Source organism: Erpetoichthys calabaricus, chromosome 17 (genome assembly GCF_900747795.2).
Source record: "Erpetoichthys calabaricus chromosome 17, fErpCal1.3, whole genome shotgun sequence".
In the NCBI taxonomy this organism is placed as follows: domain Eukaryota; kingdom Metazoa; phylum Chordata; class Cladistia; order Polypteriformes; family Polypteridae; genus Erpetoichthys; species Erpetoichthys calabaricus.
This window is the reverse complement of record NC_041410.2, coordinates 81,410,738-81,427,252: the sequence shown is the minus strand read 5'-3', so window position 1 is coordinate 81,427,252 and position 16,515 is coordinate 81,410,738. Positions and strand designations below refer to the sequence as shown.

The 16,515-nt window shown below is 42.7% G+C and overlaps 1 protein-coding gene across 1 annotated transcript in view; it reads left to right on the top strand.

The window, feature by feature from the left end:
* The window catches only part of LOC114667806 (aminopeptidase N-like), a 95,064-nt gene that overhangs the window by 39,848 nt on the left and 38,701 nt on the right, over positions 1–16,515 (top strand). Inside the window, exons 8-11 of the mRNA XM_028823279.2 lie at positions 5,325–5,390; positions 6,899–6,964; positions 7,307–7,482; positions 12,023–12,099. Coding sequence (XP_028679112.2) covers positions 5,325–5,390; positions 6,899–6,964; positions 7,307–7,482; positions 12,023–12,099 — 385 coding nt within the window. The remainder of the gene's footprint in view (positions 1–5,324; positions 5,391–6,898; positions 6,965–7,306; positions 7,483–12,022; positions 12,100–16,515) is intronic.

The following is a 16,515-nucleotide window of genomic DNA, read 5'->3' as shown; positions in this document are numbered from 1 at the left end:
TAGTATATTGCACATTACCAATATAGCTTATTGCACATGTTCAATTAAAAATTATCTCAGACTGAGGAGATTCAGAGTTCAGAAAGTTTATGACAGATGGGAAAAAGCTATTTTTTAGTCTGTTTGTGCGTACACGGATTGACCTAAAGTGTCTTCCTGACGGGAGGAGCCAGTAGCGTAGCGTGGGTGTCAGCCGCCCGGGGCAGAGGAAAATTCCGCCGTCCCCTTATTTAGGTATGGTTCAAATTTTTACAAGATATTATTATTATTTATTGTGAAATTTTGCCGCCCCCTAAAAGTGCCGCCTGGGGCGGGCCGCCCCTGCCACCCCCACTACGCCACGCCACTGGGAGGAGCTCAAACAAAGAATTTCCAGGATGAGTTTTGTCCTTGAGGATGTTTCTGGCCCTTCTCACACAGCGAGTCTTATACAAGAGTTCAAGTGATGGCAGTTCAGTCCCAGTAATGGCCTCTGCTGTTTTTACGACCCGCTGCAGGGCTTCTTTAGCAGCCTTGGTGCAGCTGTTGTACCTGCAGGCCATCATGCAGTTAGTTAAGATACTCTCTATAGTGCATCTGTAGAATTAACCAGCAGATTCTGGGGGAGGTCAACTCTCCTTAGCTTCCTGAGAAAATAGAGGCATTGTTGTGCTTTGCCTATTATAGCCAAGTTGTTGTCAGCCCAGGACAGGTCCTCTGAGATGGTGACTCCTAGAAACTTAAATCTGGAAACTCTCTCCACAGCATCTGCATTGATTGTTATCGGTCTGTGATTGGTCTTTTTAGTGGTCCTAAAGTCCAGAATAACTTCTTTCGTCTTTTTGGTATTTAAGACCAGGTTGTTGGTGTTGCACCATTCTGTCAGATTCTGAGCCTCTTCCCTATATGCAGCTTCACTGTTGTCTGTTACAAGCCCAATGACAGTTGTATCATCCGCAAATTTAACAATAATGTTTGATTGGTGGATGGGTTGACAGTCATGGGTGAAGAGTGCATTGAGAAGGGGACACATGATGGAGCAGGCAAAACCAGCCGCTCCCTCATCACTTGCATGCCTTTCTTTATAATTACCACAATATCGTCGTGTTCACATGAGATGCTGAGCATCCTCTGAACACTCACCACTCACGCATGTCATGTGATGTCTCATATCCCCTCTAAGCTCCAACATAGTTGATCTGATCTCATTTGCCAGCTGTATTCTGTACTTAATAAAAGCTGAAAAAGAATAAAAAGAAACATCAATGAAGTCCTGCTTTCTGTGGAATTACAGGGAAATGCCTGACACACCTAAGTGCCTCATTCGAGTGTTCATAATTCAGCATAAAAATGAAGAAAAATGACAAAGAAGTCACTGTGCCCTGATTATATTTCATGTGAAAGTGGAAATCCCCCATCGTTGCACTGCACATGGTGAGCCATCATGGGCATTAACAGTGTCAGTCAATGGGTTAAGTGCTTCAAAGAGACATTTCTGATAAGTTCGGTCCATGAACTGCTTTGGCTTTGAGCAATGAATAAAATGTGGCACACTGGTTACAAATAATGAAATGTGAAAATCAGAAGGCCGTCAATAAGGTTCTAAAAACACACTGAGTGGTCACATGGGTGTGTTTAGTGCAGATTGTCAAAAAAACATCAGCCATCTTCTCACTTTAACCTATAAAGTTTTCTTCTGTGGGTATGAGACAAAACTAGTAGCTACGATATGACACATTTAACACTTCCTAGTAATTCTAATATGACATTACATTTGGTATGATATCAGAATTTAAATACAGTGCATCCGGAAAGTATTCACAGCGCATCACTTTTTCCACATTTTGTTATGTTACAGCCTTATTCCAAAATGGATTAAATTCATTTTTTTCCTCAGAATTCTACACACAACACCCCATAATGACAACGTGAAAAAAGTTTACTTGAGGTTTTTGCAAATTTATTAAAAATAAAAACATTGAGAAAGCACATGTACATAAGTATTCACAGCCTTTGCCATGAAGCTCAAAATTGAGCTCAGCTGCATCCTGTTTCCCCTGATCATCCTTGAGATGTTTCTGCAGCTTCATTGGAGTCCACCTGTGGTAAATTCAGTTGACTGGACATGATTTGGAAAGGCAGACACCTGTCTATATAAGGTCCCACAGTTGACAGTTCATGTCAGAGCACAAACCAAGCATGAAGTCAAAGGAATTGTCTGTAGACCTCCGAGACAGGATTGTCTCGAGGCACAAATCTGGGGAAGGTTACAAAAAAATGTCTGCTGCTTTGAAGGTCCCAATGAGCACAGTGGCCTCCATCATCTGTAAGTGGAAGAAGTTCGAAACCACCAGGACTCTTCCAAGAGCTGGCAGGCCATCTAAACTGAGCGATCCGGGGAGAAGGGCCTTAGTCAGGGAGGTGACCAAGAACCCGATGGTCACTCTGTCAGAGCTCCAGAGGTCCTCTGTGGAGAGAGGAGAACCTTCCAGAAGGACAACCATCTCTGCAGCAATCCACCAATCAGGCCTGAATGGTAGAGTGGCCAGAAGGAAGCCACTCCTTAGTAAAAGGCACATGGCAGCCCACCTGGAGTTTGCCAAAAGGCACCTGAAGGACTCTCAGACCATGAGAAAGAAAATTCTCTGGTCTGATGAAACAAAGATTGAACTCTTTGGTGTGAATGCCAGGCGTCACGTTTGGAGGAAACCTGGCATCATCCCTACAGTGAAGCATGGTGGTGGCAGCATCATGCTGTGGGGATGTTTTTCAGCGGCAGGAACTGGGAGACTAGTCAGGATAAAGGGAAAGATGACTGCAGCAATGTACAGAGACATACTGGATGAAAACCTGCTCCAGAGCGCTCTTGACCTCAGACTGGGGCGACGGTTCATCTTTCAGCAGGACAACGACCCTAAGCACACAGCCAAGATATCAAAGGAGTGGCTTCAGGACAACTCTGTGAATGTCCTTGAGTGGCCCAGCCAGAGCCCAGACTTGAATCTGATTGAACATCTCTGGAGAGATCTTAAAATGGCTGTGCACCGACGCTTCCCATCCAACCTGATGGAGCTTGAGAGGTGCTGCAAAGAGGAATGGGCGAAACTGGCCAAGGATAGGTGTGCCAAGCTTGTGGCATCATATTCAAAAAGACTTGAGGCTGTAATTGCTGCCAAAGGTGCATCGACAAAGTATTGAGCAAAGGCTGTGAATACTTATGGACATGGGATTTCTCAGTTTTTTTATTTTTAATAAATTTGCAAAAACCTCAAGTAAACTTTTTTCACGTTGTCATTATGGGGTGTTGTGTGTAGAATTCTGAGGAAAAAAAATGAATTTAATCCATTTTGGAATAAGGCTGTAACATAACAAAATGTGGAAAAAGTGATGCGCTGTGAATACTTTCCGGATGCACTGCATGTCCTTTTTATAGTCTAAGTGACTTTATACAGTAATGTAGAGGCAAGGAGTAAACTAGCAACACTGATGATAGCACATCTCTCTGAGCTACTAGTCCATAATGCTTGTCAATGGCTTATTTTATATTACCAGGGCATTCTCTAAGTAGCAGTGTTTTCTGTTTCTACTCTAGCAGCACTCTTTTTTTACAGCCTGTCAGGTGGTGTCTGACTAGTATGAGACTGCTATGGAAAGGTCGCCACCAGGTTTTCACAGGGTTGAAGAGCTTTCTGCAGACAGCCTCCAGGAACACAAGAGAGCCTCACTGGCAAAAGACGAGGTCCTAGGAATGATTAGGACTGGGTCTGCTAGGGAACTGTAAGCCTTGCAAGTGTGTGGAGTACCTCAAAAGTGCAGCAGGCAGAGATGCCAGCCTAAATAAAAGAGAGAAGAAGACTGGAAGGAAACAATGCAATGCTACCTCAGGATCATAGAGAGCAGAGGAGTTGCCAAGATTGTCCAACTTTCTTCCAAGAAAGAGTGCAAAGCCAAGGAGGGAACGTCAGTGGTGGTAACACCTCCCAGATGTTAGAAGACACACAGTCCCAGATCAGAACCTAAGGAGTGGTGTTGTCCCTCATACAATCTAGGCAGCAGGGCAATTACCTTGGTGGCTTAGCCTTGTTAAGATAACTGAAGGTTCAGGGGGTCTGTTACACCAGGAGCATCTACATTGTGTTCTTCCCTAGTGTTATTGGCTGAAATAGAGGGCCACTCCGATCCCAGAGGTAATTCTAAGGCTTTGGTGAAACTGATTGGTTTTAAAGCCACCTCATGGCCTGACATCCTTTGAATTCAGGGTTGCAAGGAGAATGGAACAAACATACTCATCTTGCACAATAAAGAGAGACCAGGATTATAAGAGAGAAAAGAGAGGTAAAGGGGTTGCTTGGTCTGATACCATAATGTGATATATGATATAATGGACAGCAAGCAGGGGTTGGCATCTTTGCCAGGGTGGTTTAAGGCTCCTTACCTGGCTGGGAGGCCAAGGTAGTGAATAAGCAAGAAGAAAGGCAGGGTGCTCCTTGCCTCAGCCAGGAGACTGGCAGAAGATACCAACACAGAAATGGATAAGCTGGCGTCCCACAAGGCTTGACTAAAGATCCTTGCCTGGCCGGGAAGCCAGTATAATGGAGGGACAGGGGGATACAACATGCCTAGACTGTTTGCTCCCTCTACACACTAGATGGCAGCATACCTGGGCTACGCGAATGTACGGACCACTGCAGGGCTTGCTTGGCACTTTAGTTTTGTGGAGCAGCTTATTGGGTTCTATGGGTGTCTCCAGAGAGTGCTGCAGAGATTAGTGACACACTACTGTGTGGGGCTTCCACCTGACCTGCGGGTGCTTGTTGCAGGCGATGTCCTGGCACCAGAAGTACTCCTGGGCTTTATGTTAAAGGAGCCATTCTGCTTCACCCAGGCAGGTTCATGTTGGGTGGAAGAGAGTAAAGCCCACCTGGGAAGATTTGAGAAAGAAAGAGAAGAAAATAGAAATCTAATTGTTTAATGAAAGTGACAGGAAGCCTGTTTAATTATATTTATTTTAACCAGGATCTTGAGACTGTGATGTTGTGTCTGGTGTGCTATTACACCCCTAACATGTCACAGTGGGTAAGCTAAACCAATGGATAAGTGGGTAAAAAACAACTTAGTTAGGCCCAGTGGCAGCAGGTTTGATGTTTGGGTTATTACTTATTTGTACTTTCAGTTCTCCTTATTGGTAGTCTATTTTGGTAATACGTATGCCATTTTTAGTTTGTCTTTTTTGTGTTTTTGAGGGCTTCCACCTATCGTGTCTTGGAAACTGATGTTTAAGTAACTTTAAATAACTTTCAGTTTGACCAATACTGTATCATGGTTTGAATTTGTCTTCTGAACAGGGAGCTGCGGTGCTGAGAATGCTCTCCAGTTTTTTAACAGAAGACCTCTTCAGGAAAGGACTCAGCGTGAGTTTGTGCTCTTTCCTATTAAGCTTAAAGGACCAAGATGGTTATACAAATTTGGTTAAAAAACACACATAGTAAATATTCAGTAGGGTGGATCAGGGATAGGTTTCTGTATTGGGTTACAAACATTTTAAGTGCTTTCATAAATATTTCTATATGACAAATTCACTAGATGCTGTACATTCCTAGATGCATATCTTGATTTTTATGCATGTTAGAAGACAAATACTTGAAACTTTTACAGGAAAGTTACATATAAAAGAATATTTCTAAATGAAATGAAAGGGGATTCAGGAAAAGTCTTTACATGTAGAGAGAATCAGGAATTGTAGTGGCACAGAGGGCGACATGATTTATGAGGAAAAGAGACGTGTCACCAGAAACTGTGTTTGTGCGGAAGTTTCAGCTGGTGTGTGTGTGTGTGTGTGTGTGTGTGTGCGTGTGTGTGTGTGTGTGTGTGTGTGTGTGTGTGTGTGTGAGAAGACCAAGGCTTTGATGACTTACGAGAAGAGACACTGAGGTTGACAGATGAGCCACCTTATAGTGTGGGCAGAAAATGAGAAGTGAGCTGAAATGAGAGGTACTTGTGCAGCCAGACGGGCACTTGGAGGAGATCATTAAATAGTGAACATATCTGTTCAGTTTTTAAAGGTTTGTTTTGAACACCCATAATTATTGTTTATGTATGCTTATGAAAAGCTGTAAAATAATTTTTTACAATTCTTGTCCTTTTAGTTGAGTGTAGTGATGAGTGAAATGATGTGTGCAAAATTGAATGTTCACAGGAAAAATTTGCAAAATAAATGACGTTTGGATTCCTGCAAAATTGGCAGAACAAGAAAAGTATTTAATTCCCATCTGAAAGCATGTTCATGCATTAACTTTGAATGGTCTGTCAGCCATTTAGTATTTAAATAGGAATCTCTAATGAAAAAAAAAATCACTCATTTTCTGTCATACAAAGACATTTTGTTGAACCGTCAGCCATGTGCTGTAGTTGTTCTGGTACTACGATGCCCACTTTGCCAATTATGGAGGCAATCTTGGCCATTACAATCCTAAAAATACATTGTAAACAGAAAATAACACTCGAAGATGAATGTTGCATGAAATGTTCATATTCTCAACCAGGATAAGGTAGTTGAAAAGTAATGGGGAAATGTATAGTTTTAATAAGAAAAACACAGTAATGTGCGGGTGATGTATTTTGGTGTGGAAAATATGCAGCATAACATATTTTTAATACACACTGCACTTCTCTGCAGTTATGTGAACAAGAGACATAAATATAATTGACTTTGCTGCCATGCAAATTACATGTATTACATGCACAGTTCTAGGAAAAGACATAGGTAAACAGAGAAGTGAAACTAACGTGAAACTAATTTTGTTCTCAGCTTTGCAAAAGTGTATGGGGTTTTGACATGACTAGTTGCAAACAAATTTGCCCAAAGATTTTGAAATCTGACGTCAACCTCTTCAGTAAGGTTTGTGTTTTTCCTTTGCAGTCTTACTTGAAGGCCTTCCAATTTAGAAATACTGTCTACCTGGACCTTTGGAATCATCTGCAACAGGTAATATATACTAAATCAAGAGAAGATGATCAATGCCCTCAGTAGAATGAAGGGCAAATAGTCGGCACAAGGGGCACCAGAACCCTGAAGTTCCCTCATATATCTAGAACACACCTTTATATGTATGAATTAGAGTTAATAATCAATATGGATATCATGCATTTGTGCTGTAGATTATGATTAGAATGCCTTCAGAGAATACATAATCCTTCCCACACATTAATCTATAGGATCGGAAAACTGTTTCTTCTCAATTTATTGAAGGCTAAAAAGTTAACAGGCAATCTGCTGGCTAGCATCTGTCATGAATGTGATGCTAAATGAGATTTCTTCTCACTTCAGGCAGTAAATGAACAGCAAAGCATCCAGCTCCCCACATCGATTAGCGACATCATGAACCGCTGGACAAGGCAGATGGGCTTTCCCCTGGTTACATTCAACACTACAAGTGGGGAAATCTCCCAGAAACATTTTCTCCTGGATCAAAAGGCCATTGTCAGAAGGACATCTGAATATAAGTAGGTCACAAAGCTGGTGGGTTTGGGGTCATGCAGGATCTCATTTAATAAAACATGCTCCACCTCATCAGTATTGAGGTATGTTTTAGAACACCATGATTTAGAATAAAAGTGAAGGGGTCTAAAAATGAATAGATAAACTTGGAGTTTAGCCGAAATGTACCAAAAGAACATAAAGGCAGGTAAAACAGCATTCTCTTCTTTAGACAAATTGTGGTTAAATGTTATGGGTAGCATGGTGAAAGTGCTGCTGCCTTACAAGTCCTGAATCTTTTGTTCAAACTCCAGTCACTGGCCTTTTGTAACTGCGCATTCTGAGTGAGTTTTCTCCACTCTGACCACCATGAGACGTATCTGCACCCCAAACCCCGAGACACAATTAGATGGCATAATTCTGGGTTCAAATACAAGATGGCTTATTGAAAACAATACCTATTACAGACTTCCAAATTTCATCCCAATTAAAACAATACAATGACAGGCTTTCTGTTTCCTCCTTCCACACCTACGACGTAATCTCATCTACCTCCTCCTGGCTCTGATGACATAGGAGAACACTACCGTTTATGGTGCACCTGGGAGTACTTCCAGTGCCACAGCACAGCACCTTGGAAGCACTTCTGGGTCTTGTGGAATCCCTCAAAGAAGGGACAAAGCTCCCCAGTAGACTCCATCTGGTGGCCCCAGGAACCCTGACAGGACTGTCCCACAGGACTGCAATTCCCAACTTGCCCTGTGGGTATTCGTATAGTAGTTCCAGTGGGATGCCGCCACCATATGTACTTGAGGGAACACATAATCCCAGTCTGCATACACCTTCTGTTCTTCTGAGCAGGTCCTCAATCCTGGTAAAGAACTAGCACCTATCCCAGTTAGTACATCATTACATCCTCAACGTTCCATCATGGCCAGAAACCATCATCCATCCAGGTTGGTATGCCAACACATACCATATGGTACTCACACCACACATTCTAATTTGATGCCATGCCCAAAAGACGTTCATTTTAGGTTAACTGGGGAGTCCTGATTTGACCCAGTGTGATGGAGTTTATGTGGGTTTATACATGAGTGAGCCCTTTGATATTAACAAAAAGACTCTGAGCCCTGTGACCTTGATCTGGATAGACAGATTAGCAGATACATGGGTAGATGAATTATTTACGTTTACATAATTGCCTTTCATTAGTGATTACATTCAGCACTCATAGGTTTAGGAAGATAAACATTCGCAGGTCAAATGTCCTCTGAACATAACTTTTCTTGATTATTAGCTATAAAAAGGAATTGTATAAGGCATTCAACAAAGGCAATTAAAATGCAGATATGGAGAGTGATTAAGAACAATAAATTTATATATACACGTAAGGAGGGAATATTTTGCTCAGTGAGGGTGTCTTAACCTTTTTCTTTGAGTATACAAACTTTACATGACTTTATTTTACTTGTTGGTATACATCTAGTTTCTTTTGTTTTTGTTTTTTGCATTTTATTGATTTTATCAAAATCAAATAACATTCCATACAAACAAGTCAAGTTTTACAAAACTAGATTTGAAACAAATCAACCCCCACCCATGAGAAAGAGAGCTAGGCCAGCAGATCAAATAGATAAATTGATTAATGAATAAAAATAAATAAAATTAAAAAATGGGGGAGAAAATCTGCTTCATCGATTAAAAGGCTTATTCTAAAATGTTATTGATTAGATCCTGCCAGGTTTTGAAAACGTTTTGCACAGATCCTCTAAGTGAGAATTTAATTTTTTCCCATTTCAAATGATATATAACATCAGTTATCCTCTGACTTAGAATAGGAGAGTTAGGATTCTTCCAGTTGAGCAAGATAAGTCTACGTGCCAGTAGTGTAGTAAAGGCAATTCCAGTTTGTTTGTCCTTCTCCACTTTAAGCCGATCTGGAAGGACACCAAACACAGCTGTTAATGGGTTAGGAGGGAAAGGCATTTAAACATTTTGGTCCAGAATGATGTTAATTTGGTGCAGGCCCAAAGCATGTGACCCAGTGAGGCCAGAGCTTGATTGCAACGTTCACAGGTTGGATTTTGCCCAGGAAACATTTTGAACAATTTTAAATGAGACAGATGTGCTTGATATATAATTTTAAGTTGAATAATTGTATGCTTTGCGCATATGGAGTTCGAGTGAATTCTGTGCATTGCTACCTTCCAATCCTTTTTTGAGATGTTAAGTGAGAGATCCTTTTCCCACTGTACTCTTGGAGCTTTGAAAGGGAGGGACTGTAAAATGTTTTTATATATTACGGAGATGCTGTTTGAGTCCTCAAGACTGATCAATATTTTTTCCGGCATAGAGGTAAGTGAGAGGTGAGGAAAATTGGGCATGTTCTGTTTAACAAAGTTTCTAATTTGAAGACAGTGAAAGAAATGTGTTGCTGGAAAGTTAAATTTGGAGTGTAATTGTTTGTAGGATGCAAAAACGTCTATGTACAGATCTCTAAGTGATTTAATCCAGAATGTTTTCCACACATTAAAAACTGCATACGTTGTGAGAGGGTGGAATAAGGTGGTTCTCGTGCAGAAGTGCCACCGATAAAAGATTCTCTATCTTAAAATACTTCCTACACTGGTTCCATATTCTGAGTGAGTGAAGTACAATTAGGTTGTGTGGCACCTGGCTGGGGTTCATGCACGTCTGGGATGCCCAGGAGGACCAGAGGAGGTTTTGTGTCTCCTCCAGAACACGAGGGGGCGACCGCCCTGGTTGCTTTGGGGGCCATGGGTACAGAGCATGGAAGCTCTACCCTGTAGGGGCATGTGGTCACCACCAGGGGGCGCCCCAATGCCTTGGGAGCCCTGGACCTCAGCACTTCCACCACACCCGGAAGTGCTGGGGGGAAGAGGAGCAGGGACACCCGGAGTCCTTCCGGTTGCGCAGCCGGCACTTCTGCCACACAAGGGAGTGTCGGTGGAAGAGTGTCGGGAAGCACCTGGAGCCCATCCGGGGTGTATAAAAGGGGCCGCCTCCCTCCAGTCATTGGCAAGAGTCGGGTGGAAGTGGACGAAGCTTGGTGGAGAGGAGTGGAGGCGGACCAGAGACTGAAGGCATTGTGTTGTGTGGCCAAGGACTTAAGGGGTGATTGGTGCTGCGGCACTGGGTTTGTGCACTGTAAATATGTATAATAAACGTGTGTGTGGTGAAACCAACGTGTCTACCTGTCTGTGTCCGGGCTGTTCCCCACAGTTGTTAGTATATTGGCGATGAGTTGTACTTATTGGGATACAAAGCAAGGAATATAAAGAAGTACTGCAGGATTTTATTTCTGTTGTATACCAAGCTTGTGTCTCTTCATTTATTTGTGTCAATGTTCAGGTTTTTATAGCTCCTATATTTTCAGCCCAGTAGTAATATTGAAAGTTGGGTAGAACCATGCCACCTTCTGCCTTAGGTCTTTGTAGGGTCGCTCTTTGGATACGTTGATGTATTAAGTTCCAATTAAATGAGGTTATAGTTGAATCTAATTGCTTAAAAAATTGTTTATTTATGTATATTGGGATGATTTGAAATAAAAAAGAAGCTTAGGAAGGATATTCATCTTAACAACGTTAATTCTTCCAGCTAAAGTGAGATGGAGGGTTGACCATTTATGCAAATCTTGCTTAATGTTTTCCATAAAGACGGCAAAATTTTGTTGATAAAGAGCTTTATGTTTACTTGTCATGTTTACCCCTAGGCATTTAAACTGATCTGCGATGATTAAAGGGAAGGTGTCCAATCTAATATTGTGCACTTGTGAATTCACTGGAAAGAGCACACTTTTATTCAAATTAATTCTGAGACCAGAAATCTTTTGAAATTCTGTAGGTGCTGTTAGGACTGCAGGTACAGTATTTTGTGGATCTGATATTTACAGTACCATATCATCTGTATATAGAGAAATTTTCTGTTCAAGCACTTCTCTGATAATCCCCTTTATCTCATAAACATTTCGATTGTGAACTGCCAGTGGCTCAATGGCGATTGCAAAAAGCAGTGGTGACAAGGGGCATCCTTGTCTGGTACCACGTTCTAGTTTAAAGTAGTCTGAATTAATGTTGTTAATACAAACTGAAGCTTCTGGACTGGTATACAGTAATTTGATCCATGCACAAATGTTCGGGCCAAACCCAAATTTCTCCAATATAATGAAAAGGTAGTTCCATTCAACCATGTCAAATGCTTTGTTCTGCATCCAACGATAATAATATCTCTGGGGTGTTTGACTTTTTGGTTGAATATATTACATTAAGATGTCAAATATTGGAAGCTAAATATCTGCCTTTAATAAATCCAGTTTGGTCATGTGATATTACCGAAGGCAACACTTTCTAACAGAATCCCACTTGAGAAGAAAATGGTGACCCTGACAAAATTACAAAATGTGCTAACAAGAAGCACATTGTACTTTTCCCAATCTACAACACAAAGTCTTTTTGATAGCTTGCTGGTGATGATACTGATTCCTTAAAAGGTATTAATAAATAACAATACATTTGGCCTCCTCACTGGTATCGTTTCTTTCAGCTACACTTGGCACATACCAGTCAGCTGGATGAAGAGTGGCATTCTGCAGCCTCTAGGATGGCTCCTAAATAAGTCAGGTAGGTTTAAAACTTGACTGTCCTGAGTATAAGTTGACTTTCTTTTTTGTAATTTGGTATTATATGACTAGCCATACTGAAATTCGACTGGTTCATCATCCCTTTTCCAAATGTTATGTTACTCTAAATTGCATGAGAAGTGAAATTTTCAGTATGTTGTAAGTGAATAAAGGAGGGCAGCAAACTGATGATGTGTTTTCTGGTAACACTCTACATGACTCTCACTACTCTCACTACAATATAACTGCTGCCGTAATGGGCACCACCTCGAAACAAACCTTTAAATTGAGCTTCTCTAAAAAGACAAATAAAGTACTTTGTATCTATCTAAAGCCTGCTCTGCTGGTGCCATGTAGCCCAGTTTCAGCCTCAGGCCTAAGTCCATGAACATTCAGGTCTTAAGGCATAATGGTGTGATATCTGGCAGTCATCTACTAATGGCCGTATGCCGAGAGTGCTTAGACTTGCCTGTGTGGGATGTAGGAGGAAAACACATTGCCCAGAGAAAGACACACACACATACTAGCAAACAGAGATTAGCAGTAAGATTGTGTCCAGTACAAGTGGACCAGGTTCAATTCTGGGAATCACCCTATGGAAAGATCATTCTATTTACAGTGCTTCCTCGAACCCACAAGAGCAACAAAATAACCACAACAATAACTCAAATCAATAATAATATATTTATACTTTTGTATATTAAAGAATCTTTCAGCATTCAAATCCACAACAAGACTCTGTCAGAGACCCAAGATACTTGTTGTAACTTTAGGATAATATTGTTTTGGTACAATAAATCAGTGTCTAACTTGGGGCATTGCCATTCCTTTTCTATACATCTTTCTCCATACAGAGACCAAGAAGAAATGAAAATGAAAACAAAGAATAAATAATAATAATAAATTAAAACATGTATATGAAAGAATAATATTTAATAATCTGGATATTTATAGGAGTGTATAAAAATTTCAAACACAAGAAAAAGGATTAAATGTAACTCAAGTCTTAACCAAATGTAGCTTAAAGCTGGAAGCACCTGAGGTCTCTGCCTAGTCTTAGAGAAGCCACCAGCAACATTTCCCAAGGTTAGAATCACGTAAACGAGTAACAAACAACCCTCCAGAAAGCAGGAATAAACTGATGGGAAAGCCTATATGTCCCTCTTAAGAAGAGGTGCAAAGAGAATTAAGAGAATCCCCCAAACACCCCTCTTAATGAAGCGGTGTTCAGAATAATGGGAGAGTCGACAAGAGTCAGAAATTACTGGCAGCATTAGTTGGTAATAAAGTTCTGTAAATTAAGAGTCAGATGACATGATGTATTAGATAAGGTCATGTAATTAGAAATTGTCCTGGGTATGACGTTAAAATGCATCCGGCCCTGCAAGCGGCCCTCCAACTTGCAGGGAAATCATGGGGGTTGGTGGTAGGATTGGCACTCCAGCCACCGTAAAAAAAACTTCACAAAGCTCCGAGACTACAGAAAGGACTCCTTTTTGCTCTCCGCAGGATTAGCTCTGCTGCAGCCACCCATAGGAAGGCTGCTTGCATCATGAAGGAGATGGGGGAAAGCCCTTCGGAGCCCCATCCCTGGAAGAGTCTAAACCGTTGGAGAGCCAATAGGGTCAGGTCTGTTGGGGATCGGAACTGGTGAGATGCTGAGGCATCGCCCACTGCACGGCAGCACTCGGGGCCCAATTTGAGGTGGCCCATACGGGTGGGCGCATGGAACGTCTTGTCTCTCCGGCAAGATGATCATCTTCCTCTGCTGTCGGAGGAGCTGCGTAAACTCTGCTTTTCAGTGGCAGCACTTTAGATAGATAGATAGATAGATAGATAGATAGATAGATAGATAGATAGATAGATAGATAGATAGATAGATAGATAGATAGATAGATAGATAGATAGATAGATAGATAGATAGATAGATAGATAGATAGATAGATACTTTATTAATCCCAAGGTGTGCAGACCGGAGACTGGCCAGATCTCTGTAGGTGAATACGCCTTTTTTTGGTCTGGTCAGTCTGATGGCTGTCATACTCGGGGAGTTGCTGTTGCTGTAGCGGATTAGCTTCTTCCGATGGTGTCGGATGTCACTCCTTTCAATGAGCGTATAATGAGACTCAAATTACGGCACTCTCTGGGTGCCTTGTCTGTTGTCTCAGTGTGTGCTCCAACCGCGGTGAGTGATGTCTCAGTGAGGGAGACATTCTATTTGCAGCTTCGCTCGGTGGTTGATGGGTGCCCACGAGGTGACACTCCTCTAGTCATGGGTGACTTCAATGCAGCCACTAGCACTGACAGGGCTAGCTATGAGGATTGTCTTGGTCCCAATGGGTCTGGTGACGGTGGTGAAAGTGACTCCATGTTCCTTGACTTTGCAAAAGCTCAGGGACTACAAATCGCTGGATCCTGGTTCCAGCGCCCTGAACCATATCGTTGGACTTGGTACTCCAATATTGATGGTGCGGTGAAGGAGATCGATCACATCCTCGTGGGCAGACGTTGGAGGCTCTTGCAAAACTGCAGGGTCTACAGAAGTGCCCAGTTTGTGAATTCTAACCACAGACTTGTTGTTGCTACTCTTAGGATGCAGCTTAGGTTCAGTAGGTTACCACCTACTAGGGAAATGAGCCTGGACGTGGCCAGACTCCAAGACCAGGCTGTTTCTAATGAGTTAGCACACAGTTTGTGTGAGGAACTTTCAGATTTGGGTACGACTGCCGATCCTAATGTGACGTGGGAGACTTTCCGTGATAAGACCCTAAAGGTTGCTGAGGGTTGTGTTGGTGTTACCGGTGTTCCCAGAAGGAGGTGTTTCATCTCGCAGGGCACCCTGGATATCATTGAGAGAAGTCGCAGAGCACGGCTCAATGGCATCTCTGGTCTGTACCGGGAACTGAGAGGGACGGCTGCGAGGGCTCTGAGGGCAGATAAGGAGCCGTTTGTTAGAGGAATCTGTGAGCAAGTGACACACCATCTGTGGTCTAGCGACCCACGTCCTGCTTACAGAGGAATAGAAGCATTACGCACATCTGAATCTGTTCCTCGGAGAGTCGCAGTCAGGTCGGCTGATGGAACGGTCCTTACGGATGACACTGCAGTTGTGACCCGCTGGACTGTCTACTTTGAGCAGCTGTTCAAAGCTGATCCTCCGACTAGGACGTTGGACATCTCTGGGTCCACGGTTCTTGAGGCTGATCCTCCAATTGGCTGTGATCCACCCAATCTCACTGAGATTGCACAGGTGGTGAGCCAGCTGAGGTGGGGCAGGGGGAGGCTGCAGGAACCTGTGGTATCCGGGTTGAACTTCTCCAGGGTGGTAGTAAGGCAGTCCTCCTGGCATTGCAAGCAATCTTTGCTTCCATTTGGGAGACTGGCATCATCCCCACTGACTGGAAAATGGGACTTGTCGTCCCTATCTGGAAAGGGAAGGGTGATAGCCTGGATTGCAGCAACTACAGGGGGATAACACTGCTCTCGGTGCCAGGTAAGGTCCTTACTAGGGTCGTCCTCAATAGGATCCGTGATCACTTGCTCACCTACCAGCGACCAGAGCAGTCTGGTTTTCCGCCTAAGAAGTCTACCATCGACCGCATCCTAGCATTGAGGGTTCTCATGGAGTGCAAACGTGAATATCGGCAGAGTTTCTTTGCAGCCTTTGTCGATTTTCGCAAAGCGTTCGACTCAGTTGATCGAGTCCTGGTTCTTCCTGTCTTGCTATATGGTTGCGAGACATGGACGCTATCCAGTGACCCGAGACGAAGACTGGACTCCTTTGGTACTGTGTCTCTGGAAAATCCTTGGGTACCATTGGTTTGACTTCATGTCGAATGAGCGATTGCTCATGGAGTCCCAAATGAGGCACATTACCTGCATTGTGAGGGAGCATCAGTTACGGTACTACAGGCATGTGGTGTGTTTCCCCGAGGGTGATCCGCCTCGTAAGATCCTCATTGTTGGGGACCCGAGTGGCTGGACCAGGCAAAGGGGTTGCTCACGTAACACCTGGCTGCGGCAGATAGAGGGTCATTTCCGGAGAGTGGGACTGGGGGGTTGCCTGGGGGGTTGCAAACCGGGCTCCCGAGTTGTTTTGTTGTGTAGTGGGTGCGGCAACGTACTGTACCAGTGCATGCTCCCCAACTTGACTTGACTTGTAATTAGAAAAAAAGTATAAAAACAGATTAATTGTTTAATTAATTGCTCATTCCATCTACTGAGACATTTTTCCATAACTTCGTGCTAATAAAGAAATGTTCTGTGTTCTCATCCGGTGTCCATTAATGCCTTCTTTGAAGATGGAGAAATGTTTTTTTCCCACAACAGGTGCAAAGCGTATTCAATACTTAGACCATACTTACATACTGTGCTGAATATCATTAATGTTCACTGCTTACTACAGGGATTTAAATGC